The sequence below is a fragment of the Canis lupus genome, chromosome 12 (assembly GCF_003254725.2).
Source record: "Canis lupus dingo isolate Sandy chromosome 12, ASM325472v2, whole genome shotgun sequence".
NCBI classification, from domain to species: Eukaryota; Metazoa; Chordata; class Mammalia; order Carnivora; family Canidae; genus Canis; species Canis lupus.
Genome location: NC_064254.1, coordinates 21817981 through 21841537, shown reverse-complemented (window position 1 = coordinate 21841537; position 23557 = coordinate 21817981). Strand labels below are relative to the sequence as shown.

Below are 23557 nucleotides of genomic sequence, written 5' to 3'. Positions count from 1 at the left end.
GAAAATGTCTTATTCATTTACTATTGTAATTGTTTATAGTCTCCCCCATTATAAACTGCAGAAATGGGACCTTTTTAGGTTCATACCTCACCCCAGTGACTCTTCAGTAAGCCGTCACAGTAGACATTCAGTAAATATTTGTTGAATCAATGAACAAAAATGGAACAAAAATTGAATAATAAAGCTAGCTAGAAAATTCTGACTATATTTTCTACAAGTTGTGGTTTATAGTTTATGTACTGTACTTTGAGAGAGCCCCCAGAGGTAAGGATATTGAGTGGTCCATGCTAATCTCAAATATCACAAAACTTTTTTTCTTGGCTCTTATTTAAGTCTTCTCTTTTTTCCCTGTTGGTGTAGGAGTTGGTAAACTGCAGATCCCTGTTTCTGGACCGAATCTAAGAATTTCTACAAAGTCAATGACACACCAAGTCCAGCAGGTATATATATACTGTGAAGATGCCTACTTCCTTCCAAGTTTGAAAAGAGGTAGTGAAATACTTAAAAAACTTCTCAGATTTGCTTTTGAGTTTCCATGGGAGAGAAAGGCAGAAAAATATAGTGAAAGATTAATTAATCATGTAAAAGCTATTCAAATCACACTTAAGGTATCTTGTAGTTCAGCCAACATGAATATTAGAATTTCTAGAAGAAAATATTACTATGTCATTCTTTTAAAATCAGAACATACCGTATTTAAAATAGATTTTCACATAAGACCAAAGCTTATGGCTGAAGTGGACTTATGTTCTAAAATCTCATTTTTTTCCATCTCAAAATAAATGTATCAGATATCACTTAGGAAATATAATAACTGCAGCCAAATATTTACAAGTGTGGCTTCCCTGTGATTTGGCACCAAAGAACCGGGTTTTACATTCCACCACAAAATTACCCTTTATAGTCTTCCAAAAGACATGGACATATTTAAGGTATCACAAACAACAATTCAAATGTCATGTTGTAAGAGAAAGTAAAAGGCAAAGCTTCTCACTCAAGAAACCAAATTTAATCAAAGTCAAGAATCTTATCTGAATCAGAGTTCATATTTGTACTAGTCTATACTAAATCTATTTGATGATTCAGTGTTAACTTTGCATGACTCAAATGCTCTCACAAAGTTTGGGGCAAATGTTAACCTACTTTAGTTAAGTCTGATAATTTATTGAAGAAGAATTTGAAATAAACTCTAACTATGGAGATTGAAGCAGTCCCTCCAGAATTATTGCAGTTGCTGTCAAATTGGCCACTCCCAGGGAGGGGTGAGAGGAAGTATCAGCCTCTCCCCACCTTCTTTGTAAATGAGTCTCCATCAGAGGTATTTTGGTGACAGGTAGGAGTAGGTGAGAAAGGAATATGAGAGAGCAAAACTTGCAGCTGTTTTCTTGTGTGTCTGGCTCTTGTAGCATGTATTAGTCACAAAAAGTATTGAAACATCTTTAGGGAATTTTCTTCTCTAGTATTCAACTTTAGAATCAAGGAACTCCACTAAATCATGGCAATTTTACTCCTCTAAAAAAGGGAAGAAATAAGAAGGGGGGGGGGAGCATAGATGAAGGGAAAAGCAAAGGAAAATAAGAGGAAGAAAGGGAAGAACTACTACTTATTCCGGTATGTCAGGTCTACACCAAGGGCTTTTTATACATTAACCAATAGGAATCTTATACATCAGGAAATTATTAGTTTCCCAATTTTATAGATGAAAAACCAAAGGCATGGGGTGGGGGGTTAAGTGACTTTCCAGGATCAGACAACAAACAGCCATGCTATGATTTAAACTTGGGAACAGCCTACTAAATGTCTCTATTCTTCTAAGAATTACTCCTAATGGCTTTCAATAAAAACAAAAGAGTGAAAGCTTCTAGGAAAATAGTCTAAGTATTCCTATCCATACCCTCTAAACATCATTTCCCAAATGTGATAAAATTCAGTGATTTCATTCAGCTTATTATTTGCCTTAGGGACATCCAAATAAAGACAGAAATACATAAAGTAGAAAAAAAGATATGTCACAAAATACATAATTAATTACTATGTATTCTTGATGATGATGAAAAGAGTACATTAGAAAGTATAAGGTATAACCTAAAATAAATAATTTAGTGTTTTATTTTGAACTAAAAACTAAACATTTGCTTAGAGCAAAATATTGTTTCTATTGAAGATATTCAATCAGAAGCAGAAGTTGGCCACATGATGGATTATGAGGTGAATAAAAAGTGGAAACAGGGTGAGGCTATGTGTGTGTGCCTAGGGCATTCAGAGCCAGCTCCACATAATTAATTGAATCAAGCCTGTGAGTCTGTATCTACACATCTATTAATCTATTTTTGCTTAAGTGGAAACTGGTTTATTTGACAAGTAATTTAAATGAAAGAAAGCAACAAACTAGTCAAAGCCAACTAAACTGGCCATCCTGTTGGAAATTGACAAGTCTTATGTTTTAAGTATATGAGTTGGCTCTTTTATAATAAGCACAGTAAACCATTACAAAAATGAAAATGTCCTAGACACTTTGATAATTAGACAGAAAGCAGGTGTTGAAGTTCCATTTTATTTAGCCAAACTAATCAAACTAGACCTCACTTAACAAGGAATTTATTCAATAAACTTACCTGACATAACCTGATTTTCCACATCTGGGCAAATTGCACCATCCTACCCCTTTCCATTTACGAAAAAAAAATCAACGGATTCAATTTTAATGGCTGTATAATTGAGTTTCCTCCAAAGCATACACATGCACCCATTTAAAAAGCAGTATGTATTATTATGAAGGGACTTACATATTTGGTTTCTCGACCAGCTGCTCTTGGAAGAGTTGTAGGCATCTGTATAAAAATGAAACTAATTTTACTACTGAAGTAACCACAAAAGTACTAAAAGACTCGACTTCTGGGATAAGTAGTTCACCTTTTTTTTTTGTTATTAAGACTTTCTAACCATCTTGCTCTCTTTTCTATACAAAGCCCTGTCCCTTTAAAAATTATTTCATTAAGCTATATCACTTCATTACTCCTCTCATTGTTATTATCTCTCAGCTTTCTGGGAAATTTTCTCGTATTTACTGATGACATTCATTCATGGATCATAATGGTCCCTTGTGTGATTTTTGCCATTTTCAAAATTCACATGGAAGTCTCTATCCTCTCACTTCCTCAAATCTCTCAACTCCAAAGGTATTCTCGTCTACTTCATTTCACTCATCCACTCTTAGGATCATTTCTAGACTTTTCCTTCGCAAATAAAATGGAAAATCTGTGAAGTTTCGATTTTGAGCATCCTCCACTGAGAATTCTATCTTCCATTCACTTCTCAAATGTCCCCAATGTGACATTCCTTCAGCCTCATTGAGACTTCAAAATCAATGAGTTTTACCACTTCCATTGTGGTGTTATTACCTCTTGGTTTACATATACTTATTTTTAGTTGTTTAAACACCTTAATTTCTCTTGCCTCCCTCTCCTTATGACAAATCAACCTTATAAAAAAAAAAGAAGAAGAAGAGAAAAGAAAACAACAAACCTGGATAGACCTTATCATCTATTTTCTCTAGACTTGAAAAGCAAAATATTGTGGGGAAACTCTTTCATTATAAATTAATGGTCATTAACTTCAAATGAGCATTCAATACTGTTTGGTAAGCCCCTAATTTTTCTCTTGTAGGCCCACTTTCTGAAGTGAGATGGTCTATTTGATCCATTCATCTCTCAGAAATACTCATTGTATATCTACTGTGTGCCAGGAACTTTATACACTTCAGCTTATCAGTAAACAAAACACACAAAGATGCTCTGTCCTTTGGGGAGCTTACATTCTAGCAGGAGAGAAAATAAACAATAAAATAACAAATAAGTAAATTATACTGTATGTTGGAAGTAAATCATACCATATATTACACCATATGTTATACAACAAAAAAGAGTAGAAATAATTTGAAGGCTAGGGTAATATATTCTTCCAGAGAAAATCTTTGCTTCTGCCAAACACCTCATTTCTTTTAGACAACCCAGATGTTAAGAAGGTCAAGAGTGTTGTGAGCTTACAATTTCAGAGAGGAGGTCAATCTAGAGAGGTAACATTTGGGCTAGGATTTGAAGGAAGTGAGGGAGCTGGACATGTACATAACTAAACAAAGAGCATTTCAACAAGATGGTACAAATGAAAAGTTCTCAAAGTGGATTTCCACTTCTGAGAATGATACCCCAAGTACTGAAAGTGATTCTTCCAAAATAAACAACAAAAAGTTGGGTAAGATATTTAAAGCAATATTGGCATATTATTTATTAAAGACATCAATGAGCTAATAAGAGAAAAAAGAAATTGAGAGCAAGATCAGGAGAAGATGGGAATCCAAAGAGAGGAGTCACCACCTGAGACCAGCTTTTATCCTACAGATACTTGCAACCAATGATGAGTTGCTTGAGAATCTGATTCAAACTTATGACCATCTCACAGGTGTAGGGAGATAAAAGTCAGAATCTGTGACCCACCAAGAATAGACTGAGCCCCAGGTCTAAGACTGATCTAGAAGACCTCACATAGTCTTCAGGCTTGCCTCAAATAATTGAAAACAATGTTTAGGAAAAAAAAATCCCAAAACCTTAAATTAAATTAAGTAATCCTTCTTTACTAATGTTCTTGGTATCTGACAGAAGCAAAGAAAGTCTCTCTATAGTAAAATAATATCATCTGAGCCCTCAAATAATTTCTATAAATAAACTTTTGAGTAGAATATCAACACACTATCAGATTCAGATACACAAAGAGGTAAGACAATGTGAGTGAAAATGAACATAAATAATGAACAACCAAAACACATGCACAGAGAATCCAGAAATTTGTTTTCTTAGATCCGGACTGAAAACAACCATACTTATCCGTGCTTTTTCTGAGATAAAAGCTAAGCTTGCAAGTTTTCTACAAGGAACTAGAAACTATAAAAAGTTATATAAGTGATTTGAAAACAGAACAAAACGTACTAAGGTAAGAGTATGCATGGCACATTCGAGGCACAGCAAGGAAGCAGGCAGAGCTGGCATGGTGTGAGCAGAGTAGGAAAGCAGGAGAGCAGGGGAGCAGTGATGGAAGGGCTGGGAGACCAGATCATAGAGGCCCTTCCAGGAGCTCATAAGGATTCTGGTTTATATCTAAAGGAAATGTGTAGGCACTGCTGGTTTTCAGCAGAGGGGGGCCATAATTTGACTTATGCTTGAAAAGTGTCTCTCTCGTTGATGTGTTAAAAATGAAAGATAGGCAAGGTTATAAGGAAAAAAATACTGCACTATCTAGCAAAACATGATGATGGCTCAGCAGTACAAAAGCATGAAATAATCATATTCTACATATATCTTAAATCTACAGCAATAGACTTTCTAATAAAGATGTGGAATATGAGAGAAATTAAAGAATAAAACTTGACACCAAAGTTTCCAGCCTTGTGAAAATGAAAGATTAGAATTCTATAGATGGAGATGGGAAGGTAGGATATGGAATAGTTTTTGTGGGAAGAAATCTAGACTTTAATTTTTCAGATATTTATTAAAAATCTAAATGGAAAAGGAGAGTAGAGGGCAGTGAGAGAATTTGGGATATTGGAGTTGGGGGATCATTCTGGAGTAGAGATATAAACTTGAGAGTTGACAGTATATACTTGCTTTTCAAAACACCAAAGGAATGAATATAAAGAGAAATGAGAAGTCTAAGGATTGAATCCTGCAGCACTCCAGCATTGATAATTTGGGAAGAAGAGGATAAACCAGCAAATGAACTTAAGAAATAATGATGGCAAATGATGTATGACAAAAGCTGAGAGAGAATATAATGTCCTGGAAGGCACTAGAGGAATGTGTGCCAGATAGGAGGGAGTGGCAGCTATCTCCAGTTCTGCAGATATGTCAGCTCTGACCAGCGCTGAGTTGATAGCAGTGGGAACCTGAAGAAAGTGGTTTGGACAACACAGTGTAGGCAAAGCTTGAGTGGAAGGGATTTATGAGGGAAAAAGAGAATAATTGAAAGCAGAACACATAATGGCTTTCAACTTTTTCTTTTCCAAACTCTTCCCTATAATATAATATGGTTCCCTTCCCTATAATATGGTTGCTTTTTTTTAAAGACTTTATTTATTCTATATATATTTATTCTCTCTCTCTATATATATATTATTATATATAATATAATATATTATATTATATATTCTATATATATTTATTCTCTCTCTCTCTCTCTCTCTATATATATATATATATATATAGAGAGAGAGAGAGAGAGAGAGAATGAGAGAGAGAAGCAGGCTCCATGCCGGGAGCCTGACACAGGACTTGATCCCGGGACTCCAGGATCGCGCCCTGGACCAAAGGCAGGTGCCAAACCACTGAGCCACCCTGGAATCCTCAATATGGTTGCTTTTGAACCTCAGTTAGTAATCTTAAACCTTCCTTCACTGAAAGATGTTAGTTATTGAACGACTAAAAATATGAGTTATAATTTTTTTCCTTTTCTCTCCCTCCACCTACAAACACACTTGCATCTGTACCTAACATTTCCTCTGTTTTCTGTCTTCTTAAAATGGCAGGCATTTCCAGCTTTTAATAAAAGGACACTTATTTGAATGAGGCTGTAAGTTCTATCTTCTGAGGGATTTTCATCCTGCAGGATTTCTTTTGTATAATTCCTCTAGTGAATCTATCCTACTAACGTGCCAACTTCTCTTGTCATTTTCAGCTTTTAAAAGCAAATCAGAAGTAAATTCTTCCTTGACCCTACTCCAGACCCAATTTCCTTCTCCCTTTCATAGCCCAACATTTCAAAGTAGTTGTTTTTGTCTGTTTGTTTGTTTTACATCCTCTGTCTCTGCTTTCTCACTGCACACCACTTTTCAACATCAGAGATAAAGACAGCAGTGGGGTAATGTGAGGAAGCAAAATTTGAGGATGTTGAAAAGATACATCTCTGAGGATAATATCAAGGTGGTCCTTCAGTCTGGCTGGCAAGAAGGGGACAGTTAAGCATAGGTTTGGACAACTGGACAGTTCCTGATGCCTTCCTTAGGGATAACAATGGAAACAGCTATTTGAAGAGGAGTATGGAGTGCCCATAAGCAAAGATGCAGGGAGGCAAAGATGAGGAACACACTGTCACCAGGGTGGGAAAAGAGTGGCAAGGGGGGAATACTTAACATTACAGAGTTCTACAGCCTGAGACACATGCTCCTTCTGTTTTTCATAAAACAAGAACAAAAGACAAAATGCAGCAGAATTGGTAAATCCTAGGCACTAGGCTTAAGTGTCTGCCACTTCAGGCATCAGGTACACATATAGCCAAGCTAGCCAATATGCTCTGAGAACTTTGAGTTTCCATGGAAAAATAGTAAGACATCTGAAAAATGTAAATACTGTAGGAGAAAAAACGGTACAGTTATTCCTCTACTAGGATTTTACACAAGAGAAATGAAAGCACATGTCCATACAAAATCTTGTTCTTAGCAGCTCTATTAATAATAGCACTTAAGTAGGAATAACCCAATTGTCCATCATCAGCAGGTGAATAGATATAGTACAACCATATGATGGAATACTACTCAGCAATGAAAACAAATGAACTATTGATGCATGCAAAAACATGGATGAATCTCAATTGCCTTCTAAGAATACTAGAATTAAAATAAAAAACTAAATAAAGAGGTAAGAACTGGACAGTCAAAAAAATTCTAAAAAAAAAAATTTCTAAAAGATTACAGACCCACTCTGTAAATGATCACTCTGTTGCAGAGGAGTAAATATCATGTTGGCAAAATACTTCACAAGTATGTTGTTGAAGAAAAGGAACCTGGGGGGGGGGGAGCATTGAAGAGATAGGACCTATAATTTTCTGTTCAACAAAACTATAATTTAAATGAAAGGGCAAAATAAAGATATTCTCAAAAACATAGGCCACAAAATCAATACAAAAACACCTTGTTGTATATAATTTTCAGCAAGATTGCACCCAGGAAAAATAAATAAATCCAGGAGAAAGCTACCAATGTGTGAGAAATCAGGATCTAAATAAAGAAGACATCGAGAAAAATATAACCATAAAAATTCAGATACAAAAATCAAAACAATACTAACAAATTATGTCTGTGTGTATGTATTTTGATTAAAAACATTGGAAAGTAAAAGTGCTATAGTATTTATCTAATTGCTTTTTTTTCAAGATTTTATTTATTTTTTTTTTAATGAGAGACACAGAGAGAGGCAGAGACACAGGCAGCAGGCTCCATGCAGAAAGCCTGATGTAGGACTCGATCCCAGGAGTCCAAGAACATGTCCTGAGTCAAACACAGATGCTCAACGGCTGAGCCACCCAGGTGTCCAGTATTTGCCTAATTTTGAACAAAGATATTGCAAAGTTTAAGATGGATAGGAAAATAAACATAGTTATTATCTTTAACAATTTATGTGTAACTAAGAAAAGTAACAAAAATGTAAAATATTCAAAAATTTTCAAATTTACAACCAATAAATGTCAAAATACTGAAAGGTAAGCAGGAAATTAAAAAAAAAATTACTTAAGCTCCCAGATAAACAGCTTCTCAGATTTAATATAAAAGTGATGATATCCACAAATCTATTGTCCCAAAAATAATTAGACCAGATGATGCAAAAAAAAAAAATTGTTTTAAACCCTAAGAGAAAATTGCAAAAAAGTAGTAAGGAAAGAAAGTATTAGAAAGTAGTAACAAAAGTTGTATCTGGGACACCTGGGTGGTTCAGCGGTTGAGCGCCTGCCTTCTGCTCAGGTCTTGATCCCAGGATCCTGGATCGAGTCCCACCTCAGGCTCCCTGCAAGGAGCCTGCTTCTCCCTCTCCTATGTCTCTGCATCTCTCTCTCAGTCTGTGTCTCTCATGAATAAATAAATAAATCTTTTAAAAAAAGAAGATATATCTAAGAAAACATGAATTTAAAATTACATATACATATATATAACAGTAACCCTAGGTAGGAGATATATATATATATATATATATATATATAGTTTTTATACTAGATTAAGAACAACCTCAGGTTCAAAAGGATTATATATACTAGTAAAGGTTAAAAAAAAAAAAAGATGAGAATGAACACCAACACATAAGCAATAGCAACACAGGTTCAAAATATACAAGTCACACCTAATTAACACTACTCTAGCTTTATTTCTGTCTTCCTCTTGGCAGCAATTACCATGATTATATTCTCTTAAATACTCTCTTCTTGTAGCTTCCATGTTACCACACTGTTCTGATTTTCTTCTTAAAACAATGAACATTTCATGTCCTCTGCTGGCTTCTCCTCTACCTCCTTTATTGGACCCACAATATTTTTTCCTTGGAGCTCTCTGTAGAAAGAGCTTGTAGCTCTTGTAGCTCTCTGATATGCACTCACACCATTGATGTGCATATCATCCCTAGATCTCTCCTACTAGCTCCAGACACATAGTTTAAGGCCCCCTGATACACATTTCAAACTCATCCTGTCAAAATGAACATAATCCTCTTCCCTCCTCCACACTCTGCGTTCTACGTGGTTATCTATGCTCAAGGCAGAAACACGGAGCTCATCCATGATTCTTCTTTCCTTGACTACTCACATCCAACCTCGCAGCAAGCCTAAAACACTTCTTACAAACCCGCATGCTTCTCTCTTACTCCCCTGAGCCCATCCCGTCTAGCCATCAGCACTGACTGCTCCTCTGGCCTCAAGGGCCCCCTCACAGCAGCCATCATGATCATTTCAATGGTTTCATATTAATCTGCCCATATTTTATATTTTCCTATTTTCCATACAATCCAAACTTTACACTATGACAAATATAACCACACCTTGTTTTATTGTGCTTCACACTTTATTATACTTTGTATATAGTGTATTTTTCACAAACTGAAGTTTTGTGGCAACCCTGTGACAAGCAAGTCTATTAGCACCATTTTCAGCATTTGTTACTTTGTGTCTCTGAGCCACATACTGACAATTCTTGCAATATTTCAAATTTTTTCATTATTATTATATTTGTTATGGCAATCTGTGGTCAGTAATCTTTGATGTTATGATTGTGATTGTTTTGGGGTCCCACAAATCATGCCCATATAAGATAGCAAGCTTAATCTATAAACCATAAATGTTGTTTGTTCTATCTGCCCCACCAACAGCCATTCCTTGATCTCTCTCCCTCACTTTGGGCTTCTCTATTCCCTGAGACATAACAAAATTGAAATCAGACCAATTTAGAACCCTACAATGGCCTCTAGGTGTTTATGTAAAAGGAAGAGTCCCACATCTCTCTTTAAATCAAAAGCTAGAAATGATTAAGCTTAAAGAGGAAGGCATGTTGTAAGCAAGGACAGGCCAAAAGCTAAGCCTCTTGCGCCAAACAGCCAAGTTGTGAATGCACAGGAGGAGTTGTTTCAGGAAATTAAAAGTGCTACTCCAGTGATAAGAAAGAGAAACAGCCTTATTGTTGATACAGAGAAAGATTTTGTGATCTGGAAGAAAGATCACAACAGCCACTAATACTTCCCTTAAGCCAAAACCTAATCCACAGCAAGGCCCTAACTCTCAATTCTAGGAAGGCTGAGAGAAGTGAAGAAACTGCAGAAAAATTTTGATGCTAGCAGAGGTTGGTTCATTAGGTTTAAGGAAAGAAGCTGTCTTAACAACACTATAGTGCAAGGTGAGAATCAAATGCTGGAAGCTACAAGTTATCCAGAAGTTCTAGCTAAGAAAATTCATGAAGGTGACCATGCCTAACAACAGACTTTCAAATGTAGATGAAACAGCCTTATATTGGAAGAAGGTGCCATCTAGAACTTTTATAGCTAGAGAGGAGAAGTCAGTGCCTAGCTGACTGTCTTGTTAGGAGCTAATGCAGCTGGTGATTTTAAATTGAAGCCGGTGTTTATTGATGATTCTGAAAATGATAGGGATAATCCCTGAGAATGATGCTAAATCCACTTTGCCTATGCTCTATAAATGAAACAAAGCCTAGATGAGAGCACATCTGTTTATAACATGGTTTATTGCATATTTTAAGCCCACTGTTGAGACCAACTACTCACAAAGAAAGATTCCTTTCAAAATATCCCAGCTCATTGACAAAACAACTGGTAACCTGAGAGCTCTGATGGAGATGTAAAGCAAGATGACTGTTGTCATGACTGCTGTTACAACATCCATTCTTCAGCTCATGGATCAATAAGTAATATTGACTTTCAAGTAATATTATGTCATTTACAATGACAGGGAAAGACTTTGAGGATATTATGCTAAGTGAAATAAGCCAAACAAAGACAAATGCCATATGATTTCACTTATAAGCAGAGTCTAAAAAACAAAACAAAGGAGCAAACAAATAAAGGCAGAAGAAAATTCATAAACACAGAGAACAAACTGGTGGTTGCCAGAGGGAAAGAGGTAAGGAGATGGTCAAATGTGAGAGAGAAAATGGGAGATAAAGGCTTCCAGTTATGGCATGAATAACTCACTGGAATAAAAGATACAGCACAGGGAATAGAGTCAATAGCATTATAATAGCATTGTATGATGACAGATGGGAGTTACACTCATGGTAACATAGTACAAGATATAGAATTGTTAAACCATGATATTATTACACCTGAAACTAATGTAATATTATGTATCAAGTATACTTCAACTTTTTATTTTATTTATTTCTTTTTGAGAGAGAAAGAGACTAAGCACAAGTGAGGTGGGGGAGCTGAGATAGAGGAAGAAAGACTCCAAATTTTGAAAAAAAGAAAAAAAAGAAAACTTTCCGGAAAGGATTCACCATTCTTGATGCCATTGAGAATATCCTTAACTCATGGCAAGAGATCAGAATATCAACATTAACAAGAGTTTGGAAGGAGTTGATTCCAACCATCATGGAGGACTTTATGGAGTTCAAGAGTTCAGTGGGGGAAGTGCAGATAGGGTAGAAATAGCAAAAGAAAAAAAAAGAATTAAAAGTGAAACCTTAAAGATATGCCTGAGCTGCTGCGATCTCATGATAAAATTTGAACAGATAAGGAGTTGCTTCTTATGGACGAGCATTACAAAAGTGGTTTCTTGAGGTGAACTGTACTCCTGGTAAAGATAGTGTGAAGATTGTTGAAATGATAACAAAGGACTTAGAAAATGACATAAATTTAGTTGATAAAGCTGTAGCAGGATTTGAAATGACTGACTTTCATTTTGAAAGAAGTTCTACTGCGTAAAATGCTATCAAACAGCATTGCATGCTACAGAGAAATCGTTCATGAAAGGAAGAGTCACTCAATGTAGCCAACTTCATTTTTGTCCTATTTTAAGAAATTGCCACAGCCACTCTAGCCTTCAGTGACAACCACCCTGATCAGTCAGCCAGCAACACTGAGCCAAGGCCCTTCACCAGCAAAAAGGTTACTGAAAGTTCAGAGGATGGCTAGCATTTTTTTAGCAATAAAGTATTTTTACTTAAGATAGGCACTTTGCTTTTTAGATATAATGTTATTTCACACTTATAGATGATAATATAGTGTGAACATAAATTTTATATGTATTGGGAAATGAAAAATGCATTTGATTCACTTAATTGCAATATTCACTTTATTGCTATGGTCTGGAACTGAACCTGCAATATCTCCATGGTATTCCATAAGCATTTAAATCACTATCCCTGGGCCGCCTTCTCATTTTATGCGCTTTACCCCTGGCTCACTGTACTGCAGCCATACTGCCCTTCATCTTCACATACACTAAGTTCTTTCCTGTACATATGCTTACTCCTCTGCCTGAAAGCTAATCTCCCCAATCTTTCTACAATTTGGACTATTTCCATCTTTGTTCTCAGCTTGAATTCTGCTTTCTGATCACTAAGACCAAAGTATTCCCCTTAGGTTACTTGGCCTTGCTCGCCGTTATGCCCTTAATGCCTCACACCCCAGGCGCACAGTAGACACTTAATAAATACTTGTTGAATGAAACAGTTGTCTTAAAGTTAGTGACCTAGAATAATATATTTTTAATACTATAAGCATTAAATATTTGTTAAATCAGTAACATATATTATTATTCACATATTACTATTTAAGTCCTAGTCCTATTATAAAATATAACATAAAGTACTTTTTATATGTTCAACAAATGAAATAAAAATATATTTTAAATGTATATAGTCTCAGGCAAATCAAACACGGTTTCATATTTTTAGATCAAAAGACTTAAAGAATATGCAACAAAATAGATAAACACAAAAGCTATAATTATCTACTTGTAGGTCCTCTCTACTAAAGTATAATCTTAGTATTGATAATTATTGGTTACTGAGTTCCTATGTCATTGTTAACAGATAGTTGTAGTTTTGATAATCCAATCAAAAATTGATATTACTCTTCTCGTTATAAGCAATTCTGTACATTTAAAACCTGCTTTGTATGCACAATGTACAACTTTTAGAAGGAACATGAAAGAAGTATTTATACTCATTCCAAGAGTGAAAATAAGACTGACCAAAACACCCTAATGATTATAAAGAAAAAGCCGCAACCATTTTGAAAATTCGGTGAGTAGGTCTGTATTAAGCATTCAAAAAATAATTTGGAGAAATGTAGTATTTTATTTTACCAAATGAAACTACTACAGTATAAGAAGGAAATTATTAAAAACTAGATTAAAATTAATGACTTAGTAGTATACTAATGATCTAAAATATCCCAGTTTCTGTCTCTCTGAGTCAAAGAACAATGAAATAAGCTTAGTTGACCAAAAGGAAAAAAGTTCTAGAAATAATACCTGTGTGGAAGCTCTTAGCCTAATAGAACTTCAGTCTACTTCCTTTTCCACTTGTAAGATACTGTGAATTACATAAGTACCAAAGCTATAAGAGGGATAAGCCACAAATTCTATAAGTGATTCTTAAAAATGCTTCCTAAAATGCCAACATATAAGTACATGGTCTAATACTTTGGCTTTCAAATTATTTTGAACTTAACCCATAGTTAGAAATAAATTTTACTTTGTAACCCTGTACACACATACTCATATACACATGTAAACAAATTGAAAACTATGTCAGCAATACCTACCCACCACTAGTAATACAGTCAGATATTTTACATTTCTACTATTCTATTTCTAAGATGCTAGATGCTATTTAGCTAAATTAACTTCCCAATTCACTATGGGGCCTTAAGCTGCAGTTTAAAACCATTGATCGAGGTACTCTTACAGTTCAGTAAATTATATTAAATACATACATACTTTAATCATGTCAGAACCCAACAACGTCTGTGCGGAACTTGAAGGAGAATCAGAAGAATGCTGGAAAATAGAAAAATAAAAAAAGGACAAGCCTAAGATGCATCATACTCAAACAGAGGAAAATGAAGAGAAGCGAAGCAAATATTTGAATTGCACATTCTAGTCTAAGGCATTACCATAGACAAGGAATCCTGTAAGACCTTATCAATGGTAGCACAGAGCTCTTCAGTTTGCTGCCTGAGCTGTGCAGGGAAACACAACTGGAAGAATTGAAATCAGGTACCAAGTTAGCAATGAGGTTTGGGATTTTGTCTCAAAACCATGGGTAATCTGAAGTCATTACCTCCAGAGGTAGGTCCAAAGCATTGTCCTTGAAGACACCTTCAGTCTTAGCTGGTTCATCGAGAGCCTAGTGATAAATGAAATAGTTCTCATGTGAGGCCTTTAGTCAAATATAAATGTAGTAGAAAAGTCTCTTCAAAGAAAGCCCTGTAGGGATCCCTGGGTGGCTCAGCGGTTTAGCACCTGCCTTCGGCCCAGTGCGTGATCCTAGAGACCTGGAGTCAAGTCCCACATCGGGCTCCCTGCATGGAGCCTGCTTCTCCCTCTGCCTATGTCTCTGCCTCTCTCTCTGTTTGTGTCTCTCATGAATAAATAAATAAAATCTTTAAAAAAAAGGAAAAAAAAAAAAGAAAGAAAGCCCTGTATATCTCAAATTTCAAAAAGGAGAAAAAAAAACTTTGAATCATCTGATGATGAGCTATTATTTGGCATGGAGGCATTTCTCACATTAGTCTAGTTTGTCCAACATAATGAGTATCTCTGATAGAAGGTGTTGAAATGAAGAACGAAGACTGAGTTTTTAAACACACAAACTAGAACCTGGACATGTTATCCATCCTTGTCCCCTTCAAAGAAGTCTTGTCCCCTTCAAAGAAGTCACTTTGGGAAGCTACACACAGAAATAATGATGAAGCCATGTCTCAAAATACTACAAAAACTATTTCTGAGGAAATGCTTCAGGGCCAGTTAAAAAAAAAACAAAACATGCATACACAAGAAAAAAATCTTGCCTCATTTTTAATCATTTATATCCAAAAAGTTTTGGTAACTTTATTTATCAGACTTGACCTCAAATGATATCCAACTCTTTGGAAACATACTTTTTATTTATTGTGTTATAGTTCAGATATATAGTTTGGATGTGGAGAAAGTAAGATGGCACTCTGTAGAGTGTATGTACTCCATTGAGAGTAAGTAAGGCATTACAAAATAATAGAAGCTAGTGTATATTCATCCCTGCTTACTTTTTCATCTTCTACATGCACATGAGAAGTAATCATTCATTGATTTTGTGTTTATCATCATGTCTATGTCTTTAATTTTTAAAACGTATCAATATATTTATATATCACTAAACAATATATAAGGTTGTTTTGTGTAATTCTTTTGAAACTAACTTTTTTATTTTTGTTTGATTTAAACCACTTTATTGAGGTATGGTTGACATACAAAAACCTGTACCTATTTAATGTATACAACTGATGTATTTGAAAACAAGTATATATCCATGAAACCATGTCAACAGTCTATTGCCATAAACACAATCATCACCTCCGAAAGTTTCCTCTGCCCTTATTATTATTATTATTTTCCATATAGCCATTCATTTAGTTGTTTTACTTCTACATTATAGCACATTGTATGCATATTCCACAAAAAAATGGATACTTTCTTCTAGTGCTGAATATTTAGGGTGTTCCAAATTTTTCCTATTACAACCTGTAACAACTACCACCCATGTATGTGTTTCTTTATACACATATTTGTAGTTTGAGACTAAAGTAGCTGCATAATAGCAGAGTACAGGATAGTCAACTTTATCAGATATTGTCAAATTGTTATTTAAAACAATTGTATAGTTTTACATTCATAACTGCAAAAAATGAGAGTTCCTGTTTTCAGACCTTGAAAAATGTTTGGTTTTACATTGAATTTGCCTAAAAATTTTTGAGGTTGAGCACCTCCTATGTGTTTATTGGTTATTCATGTTTCCTTCTATATATTTACTCATTGTTCTATTGGGTAGTCTGTTTTTTATTCATCTGTTGGAAAGTTTTATATAATCTGGATGCAAAGTATTTGTCAATTAGACATGGTACAAATGTCTTCTCCCAGTCTTGCCTTTCCTTTCCATGATTGCCATGATGCCTTTTGATAACACACACAAGTTTTCATTGCAATGTAGTCAACGTTTTCATCATTTTCCTTTGTGATTGGTGTTTCCTTTCAGAAACTATTTCCTAACCTAGTAAGTCACTCCTTGGGTGGGACTCTTAAAAGCCGGGGTGCTAGATATATGTTCTAAATCTTTCATGCCTAGGGAGAAGCTGGGAGTTGGGGATTCTCTCCCAACTGCATGGAGCTGTGCCAGTATTAGAGTTTATAAGGACAGTGTGTCTCAGCCTTTTTTTTTTTTTTTCCTGATTTGATATTCTCTTTCACCCAGTGTGTAACAGTCACTCACAGAGTTTCTGGATTTCTTTCAGAGGGAATTATTCTGTGTATAGCTGTATATTTGGTGTGTCCATGGGAAAAGGGAAGTTCAAAAACCTCCTATGTTGCCATTTTGGTCACACTCCTTTATTATTTCTAATATTTACTTGTGTCTACATATGTTTTTAAAAAATCAATTTCTCCAGAGACTTATCAATTTCTCATCTCTTAATTAGACTACATTTTGGCTTTGATCTTCTTTGGAATACTCATATTCCATTTCAATAATATCTGTTCATATCTTTACTATTTATTTCCGTTCTCATTTTTTGGATTTATCCTGGTTTTCTTCAATGTATTCCTTTTGTTAAATTTACAAGTCATGATCATTGTCATTCAGTTTTCACTATATCTTTAAACATATCCGTTAATATTTCTTAGACTCATGGGTTATTTAAAAGTAGTTTTCCCCTTTTAATTTTTAAAAATATGAGGATTTTCCCAATTTTAAAATTATCTATTTTGGTTATATTATTGCAAGAGAATTTCTTCTTCATAATAGTGCCTTCTTATGAATTTATGAGATATGACATGACAGTTTTATAAATGTTCCAATGATGCTTAAGAAAATATCTATCTTCTAAAATTGTCTGCAGGCTTCTGTGTGTGTATGTGTGTGTATCTGATCAAAATTATTCATTGTTTTGTTCAAGTTGTCTCTAGTTTACTGAGTTTCCTGCATACTTATTCTATCAATAATTGAAAACGGTATCATCAAATCTCAGGGAATCATAGTAGGTCTGTTCATTTCTCCCTGTGATACCAGCAATTTTTGCTCAACATAGTTTGAAGCCATTTTATTAGCTACACTCATAATTAGAAGTATTCCTCCCTCATGAATTAAATATTCATCATTATGAAGTGACCCTCTATTTCCTCAGTAATGCTTTATGTCTTAATATCTATTTTACCTGATATAATGAAATGTTTTGATTAGCATTTTACTAGTACATCATTGTTTGCCTCTTTCTTTTCAACTTTCTGTGTTCAAACATTAAAAATAAGTGGTTTATAAGCAGCAGATGTCTAGAGTTCATCTCCATTGTCTTTTATTTTTTTTATTTTATTTATTTATTCATGAGAGAAAACACACACACACAGAGAGAGAGAGAGAGAGAGAGAGAGAGGCAGAGACACAGGCAGAGAGAAAAGCAGGCTCCACGCAGGGAGCCTGACTCAGGACTTGATCCCGGGTCTCCAGGATCACTGCCTGGGCTGAAGGCAGCGCTAAACTGCTGAGCCATGGGGACTGCCCTCCATTGTCTTTTAATTAGAAAAGTTAACATTTCTTTTATTACAATTACTTATATATTTAAATATTTCCAAATGTTTGTTTTATTTTTGTTTCACTTTTTCTATTTCATTTTAATTCAATTTTTGAATCCTGTAATTGATTTTTTTTCTCATTTTCCTTCCACTAATTTGGATATTGTGACAAAGAAAATGCTAGGTGTTCATTAGAGACTTTCATTTTCTCAGACACATATACATTTCCTTGGTCTCAGGAATTTTGGTATGAGCTTGTGACATTTTTATGAAATAAATGTGCGCTGAAGTCATATATAACCTTTGGCACAAGGCAGGTAAGAGTAGATATGACTTTTCCTCATTCTCTTTCCTCTTCTTCAGGTTACTAAGGTGCAAGATGGAAGCAGACTACATTCCTAAATCACTGAAATACTGAGAACTTATGTGGGAGAACCAAAATGAACTCTACTAAACTATGATATGGGAAGGAAATAAACAATGATGGTGTTAAGCCACCAAAATATCAAGGTTTGTCCATTGTGGCTATGAGTGTGGCTTACATTAAAACTAATAGAAATATTATAGACTACTTTTCTTTTACAAATTACCCTTGAACAGCTTTCCATTCATATCAAGGTCTAAACCAAGCAATACAAAATCTAGAAGCATAATGAGACAAACTAATTTTAACTTTTCAGTATAAAGTTTCCTTATCACAAATTCAAATCTCAAATCCACTAAAGGATAGGCTTACAGGGATCCCTGGGTGGCGCAGCGGTTTGGCGCCTGCCTTTGGCCCAGGGCGTGATCCTGGAGACCGGGATCTAATCCCACATCGGGCATCCCGGTGCATGGAGCCTGCTTATCCCTCTGCCTATGTCTCTGCCTCTCTCTCTCTCTCTCTCTATCATAAATAAATGAAAATTGAAAAAAAAAATTAAAAAAAAAAAAGGATAGGCTTACAGTTAAAGATTCTCTTTTTTCCTACCCTGAGCCTAAGCTGATATAAGAAATTTTGCCTGTAATTTCCCTTTGCAAATTTTTTTCCTTATCCATCTTGTAATTGAGAGTGTAACCTTTCAAAGATCTTGGCTTTATGATAGGGAGGCAATTCCAATCCTCATTTCATTCAGCCCCAAATCTTTCTCTCCCTTCACCAAGCTGATAATAAATCCCAATCCCTATGGTTAGGGAGCATAGTATCTTCAGAATAACTAAACATTATGAATTTCTGCTTGCTTTTGTTATTTGAGCCTCAGGGATTTCCCCTACTTTTTTATGAGCTCAGCTTCATATTTTGGGATGAATCACAAGCAACTGCTGTATTCAACTGAAAATTACAGCTGTCCTGTCCTGTTACTTAGATTTACCTTCTCTTTCTCCCTTCTTCATTATCAGTCTAATATACCTATATTCTGACCAAAAATTGTCACACCAGCTGTGGAACCATGTGATCTAAGGCTCAACAGAATCAATTTTTGCCCCTCTAACAGAGCCAGTAATATAACAGATCCAGAACTATTAGTCTTCACCAAGAGGAACCATGTCCTGATGCTAGTTATCATTTTGGCCTAGGATATTTGCCTAATAATTCAAAAAAGTTACATCTAAAAATAAAAATTTACCATCTCCTCATTTCAATAACTCACAAAGGAAAATACTGTCTGGAAAATTTTTGTGCAAAATATACTATTCTGCATTAATTAACAAAATATATGACATTATCTATGATAGCATAATAGAAATGTGTGAGATTGCCTCTTTGTTACCATAACGTTTTCTCTTTTGCCTTTCTCCTTTGTTCTCTAAACTTACTAGTCATGAGTAATGGATAGCAGGAACAGAAAATTTCAAAAAGATAACTCCTAGTTGGTGTTCATAGTTTAATTTTTCTCTGACATAGTGTCTTAATCACCTATTTACCTTGTTGGTAAGTAAGGGGTGGGGTCCTAACCTTGCTGTTAGAGGCATGGCCAAATACATGATCTCTATCATTGGGTAGATGGAACCAACAACAGTACAGTTTGTTACTCAGTTATATTCACAGCCTAGAGGAAAGGAATGCTTCACACCACACAGGGCCAGACAAGGGTTGTGCTCAGGTACAAAGTAGGGGTGGTGGAAGGCAGGCTTTATAGTATCAAAAGGGTGACATATGTGTTCCCTGGTTTGAGAAGGTTGTGATTGGCTTGTTCAATTCAGTAAGAACTGCACTTGGTTTGATAAGGAAGGTTAGGGGATCTTATCTGGGGGTGAACAGGGAGGAGGGAAAGTTGCAGTTAGGCTTTGAGGCCCCTCCAAGTTCACTATATGTCAAGGTGGCACATAATATGGGGCCTTAATTTTAGACTTTATGCCACACATGGCTTCTTCTTCTTCTTCTTTTTTTTTTTTTTTTTTAAGATTCTATTTATTATTCGTGAAAGAGAGAGAGAGGCAGAGACATAGGCAGAGGGAGAAGCAGGCCCTATGCAGGGAGCCCGATGTGGGACTCCATCCGGGACTCCAGGGCCACGCCCTGGGCGGGAAGGGAGGCACTAAATCTCTGAACCACCCAGGCATCCCACACACACGGCTTCTAATCACAATGATAATTATGAAGAAAAAAGTCAGAAATTAATGACAAGAACTAAGAACAAATTCCTTAGGGGAGAAGTTTGATCTAGCCCTTCTTCATCTTTCCAACAATACCTTCTAACTACTCTTCACTTGCAAGCTGCTCTTCAGCCTCAAAGAACCACTTTAATTCTTTGACCTTGTGGTTACCTTTAACTACATCTTATTAACTCTGCCTGGATTGAGCTCACTTCAAGAATTCCTATTTATCCTTAGGATTCTAATCAAATTCCTTTATGATGTAGTTTTGGCCTTCATATCGGGAAGTCTTCATTCCCTCCTTGGGTACCATATCACTTTGTACATACTTTAAGTATATTATATCATAATTATTTAAAAAAAATAATAATAATAATAATTTTTCAACAGTATCTCTACCAAACTGGACCATTTGTTCCTATCACAATAAAAAATTTGCTATTTATCTTTATAGCCCCAGGATAGAGCCAGTGATATGTGATCAATAAACATTTTTAGGATGAATTGAAAGGATAAAGTAATGACTAAACGTGGTTAAGTGAATAAATAAATTGTATAAATAATATGATTTTAATTGTCCTTGGTAAAATGTTCTAGAGAGGGGGTTTAAACTCTTTGAATATTTTAAATAACAAATACTTTATCTCTGCATTTCAATTACATGTGTTTCCATCAAAGATCTGAGCATATGACCAGTGTTAATGTAATGAGCAGATATTTTTTCAGCCAAAATCAAATAAGGTTAATATCTTGGTTACTCTGTGGGAACGTACTGTAGGAAAATAAAACTTTTGATAGACCATTTAAAATGTTGAAATTTACTCAAAGAATGAAAAAACTACTCAGAACCCTTGGAAAATTAAGGAAGATAACCGGTATTAGGTGAATAATGCTGAAACTTTGAAATAGGGCAATATTCAGACTGTATTTAAATTTGGAGCACGGTTATTTTGAATTTCAATAGCTTGGAAGTTTACTAGAATTGATTTTGTTTTAATTGATGAGTAGTTCTTTGTCAAATGTATCATCTTGAATTATTCCTTCTGGCAGCCATAAAGAGTAGGTTTTTTTTTTTTTTTTCTCAGTAGTACAAAGTTATATTTAAATAAAAATATATTAAATCACCATTAAAAAGAACTCTGACCATAGATTGCTTTTTGACACCTTAGCCAGCAGGAGAGTATTGATTTTTTTGGGGGGGGGCGGGGGATTTATTAATTTTGAGTGAAGTTGTCTCGGAATATTCTTCAATAAAATATTTTTATTAAAAATATTTTTTTCTACTATATTGGATGATAGCCAAGTGAGGCATAAATGGTGAATACTTTGAATTCTATTTTTAAAGATTCTTAACTAATGTAAGTTATCAGGAATATGGTCATTAAAAGTAGTTATCTTTTGCTCAGAACAGCCAACTGTGTGGTCCAGTTTTTAAAAAGAGACCTAGTAAATCAAATTTTTCACAGAAAATAGTTTCTGAGCTCAGCACCGCATTATAATCAAGAGCCAAGGACTATGAACTAGCACTGTAAATCAAAGTTCTTATGGGACCATATGCCAGTAAACTATAATAGATGTTTCTCACCTGAAAGGAGATCTCTGATGGAACTGCAAGCACTTTTAAGTCAGATATATTAAATCAGTCTAACCTGCTCTCTGGCAATAGGATTAAGTTCTAAAAATCTGAAGACAGCATGAATCAGTTGTATTTTAAATGCAACTAGAAAGTAAGCTATTTTCAAAGGAAGAATAATCAAAAAGGTCTTGTAAACTTTTTGTGATGCCTAGACTATCTAATTAGATTGGATTTCAAAAATTTTATGGGCCAGTAACTCTATCAAATTAACCCCCCTCAAAATGATTCATGCTAAACCTAAGTGCTCCTATACTTTGTTAATCTGACCAGCTAAGTATTTGGTAGAATAAATCCTCTGAAGCCCATAAAAGCCTTATTTGCTTTTCTGCCATTAATACAAAACCATTTGTAGGATTAGAGATATCCTCAGCAAAATAAATCTCACTTTGATTATATAATTGGAGATTCAGTTCTGAATAGCACTCAGATCTGAAGAAAAAGGGAAAATGTACACTGTAAGCTAAAGGGTTCCCAGATACAGCTTCTTTAAAGATACAGAAATATTTATCATTACATTATTTTTATGATTGGTTTAAAATGTTCAATAATTGAGGAAATCTACTTGGTGCTTATAATCCTAAGATCTTTGAAGTGTTGAACATCTGTTTCTACCACACAGAAGAAAGAGTTTGTGCAACCATTGCAGCCTATTTCAAACCCATTCATTAAGGCTCAATAGCAGGAAAATTCATTTTTTTCCTTCATTTAATCAAGGACATCAGAAAAGTGTGCCTTGTTTTCAACCCAAACCTCCTTCACTGTAATGTGCCTCTGTCTTTTAGTAACTCAAGGAATCAGAGTGGCTTTGTAAACTTCAATCACTCATGTCTCAGAACTAAATCATTTCCAATTCTCTTTAATTGTTGCTCAGTAAAAAAAATTAAAAAAAACAACTTTTGTTGCTCTAATTTGATGAGGATTTAAATACATTTTGTCAAGTAATAAAAAAAAGTATTGCAGACAGAAATAAAAAATCGTCATTTCTTGCTCAATATTTCACTTTAGCTAGTTGATGTCACTATTGTATGGTGAACAGAAAAAGGCTGGGAGATAATCTTGTAAGGTTCAATTCAGCAACATACTAGCCCTGCTGCTTTGGGGCATTTACTTGGCATCTTTGAATGTCAAAATAGTCACAGAGTTGTGAGGACAATAAAACATTTAGTTCAGTGTCTGATTCACTACAATACTCAATATGGTGGCCATTGTGATTGTATTTTCTAGTTGTTAAAATGTATCAAGTCTAAAATCAACTTAGTTCCC

General features: G+C 34.9%; 1 protein-coding gene and 1 long non-coding RNA gene across 41 annotated transcripts in view; one reads left to right on the top strand and one right to left on the bottom strand.

The window, feature by feature from the left end:
* Positions 1-18568, top strand: part of LOC112641776 (uncharacterized) — a 55761-nt gene extending 37193 nt beyond the window's left edge. The window contains exons 3-4 of one of the 2 annotated variants that reach the window (XR_004804007.2): positions 361-489; positions 18445-18568. This is a non-coding gene — a long non-coding RNA (uncharacterized LOC112641776). The remainder of the gene's footprint in view (positions 1-360; positions 490-18444) is intronic. The other variant, XR_003124835.3, reaches the window with a different exon arrangement.
* LOC112641773 (muscular LMNA interacting protein) overlaps positions 1-23557 on the bottom strand; it is a 261862-nt gene that overhangs the window by 70007 nt on the left and 168298 nt on the right. For 29 of the 39 annotated variants that reach the window (XM_025419064.3, XM_049092170.1, XM_049092171.1 and 26 more), the window contains 4 exons: positions 14603-14668; positions 14436-14519; positions 14260-14319; positions 2787-2831 (listed from right to left, as the gene is read on the bottom strand). In XM_025419064.3, coding sequence (XP_025274849.3) covers positions 2787-2831; positions 14260-14319; positions 14436-14519; positions 14603-14668 — 255 coding nt within the window. The remainder of the gene's footprint in view (positions 1-2786; positions 2832-14259; positions 14320-14435; positions 14520-14602; positions 14669-23557) is intronic. The other 10 variants (XM_049092190.1, XM_049092175.1, XM_049092172.1 and 7 more) reach the window with 1 other exon arrangement.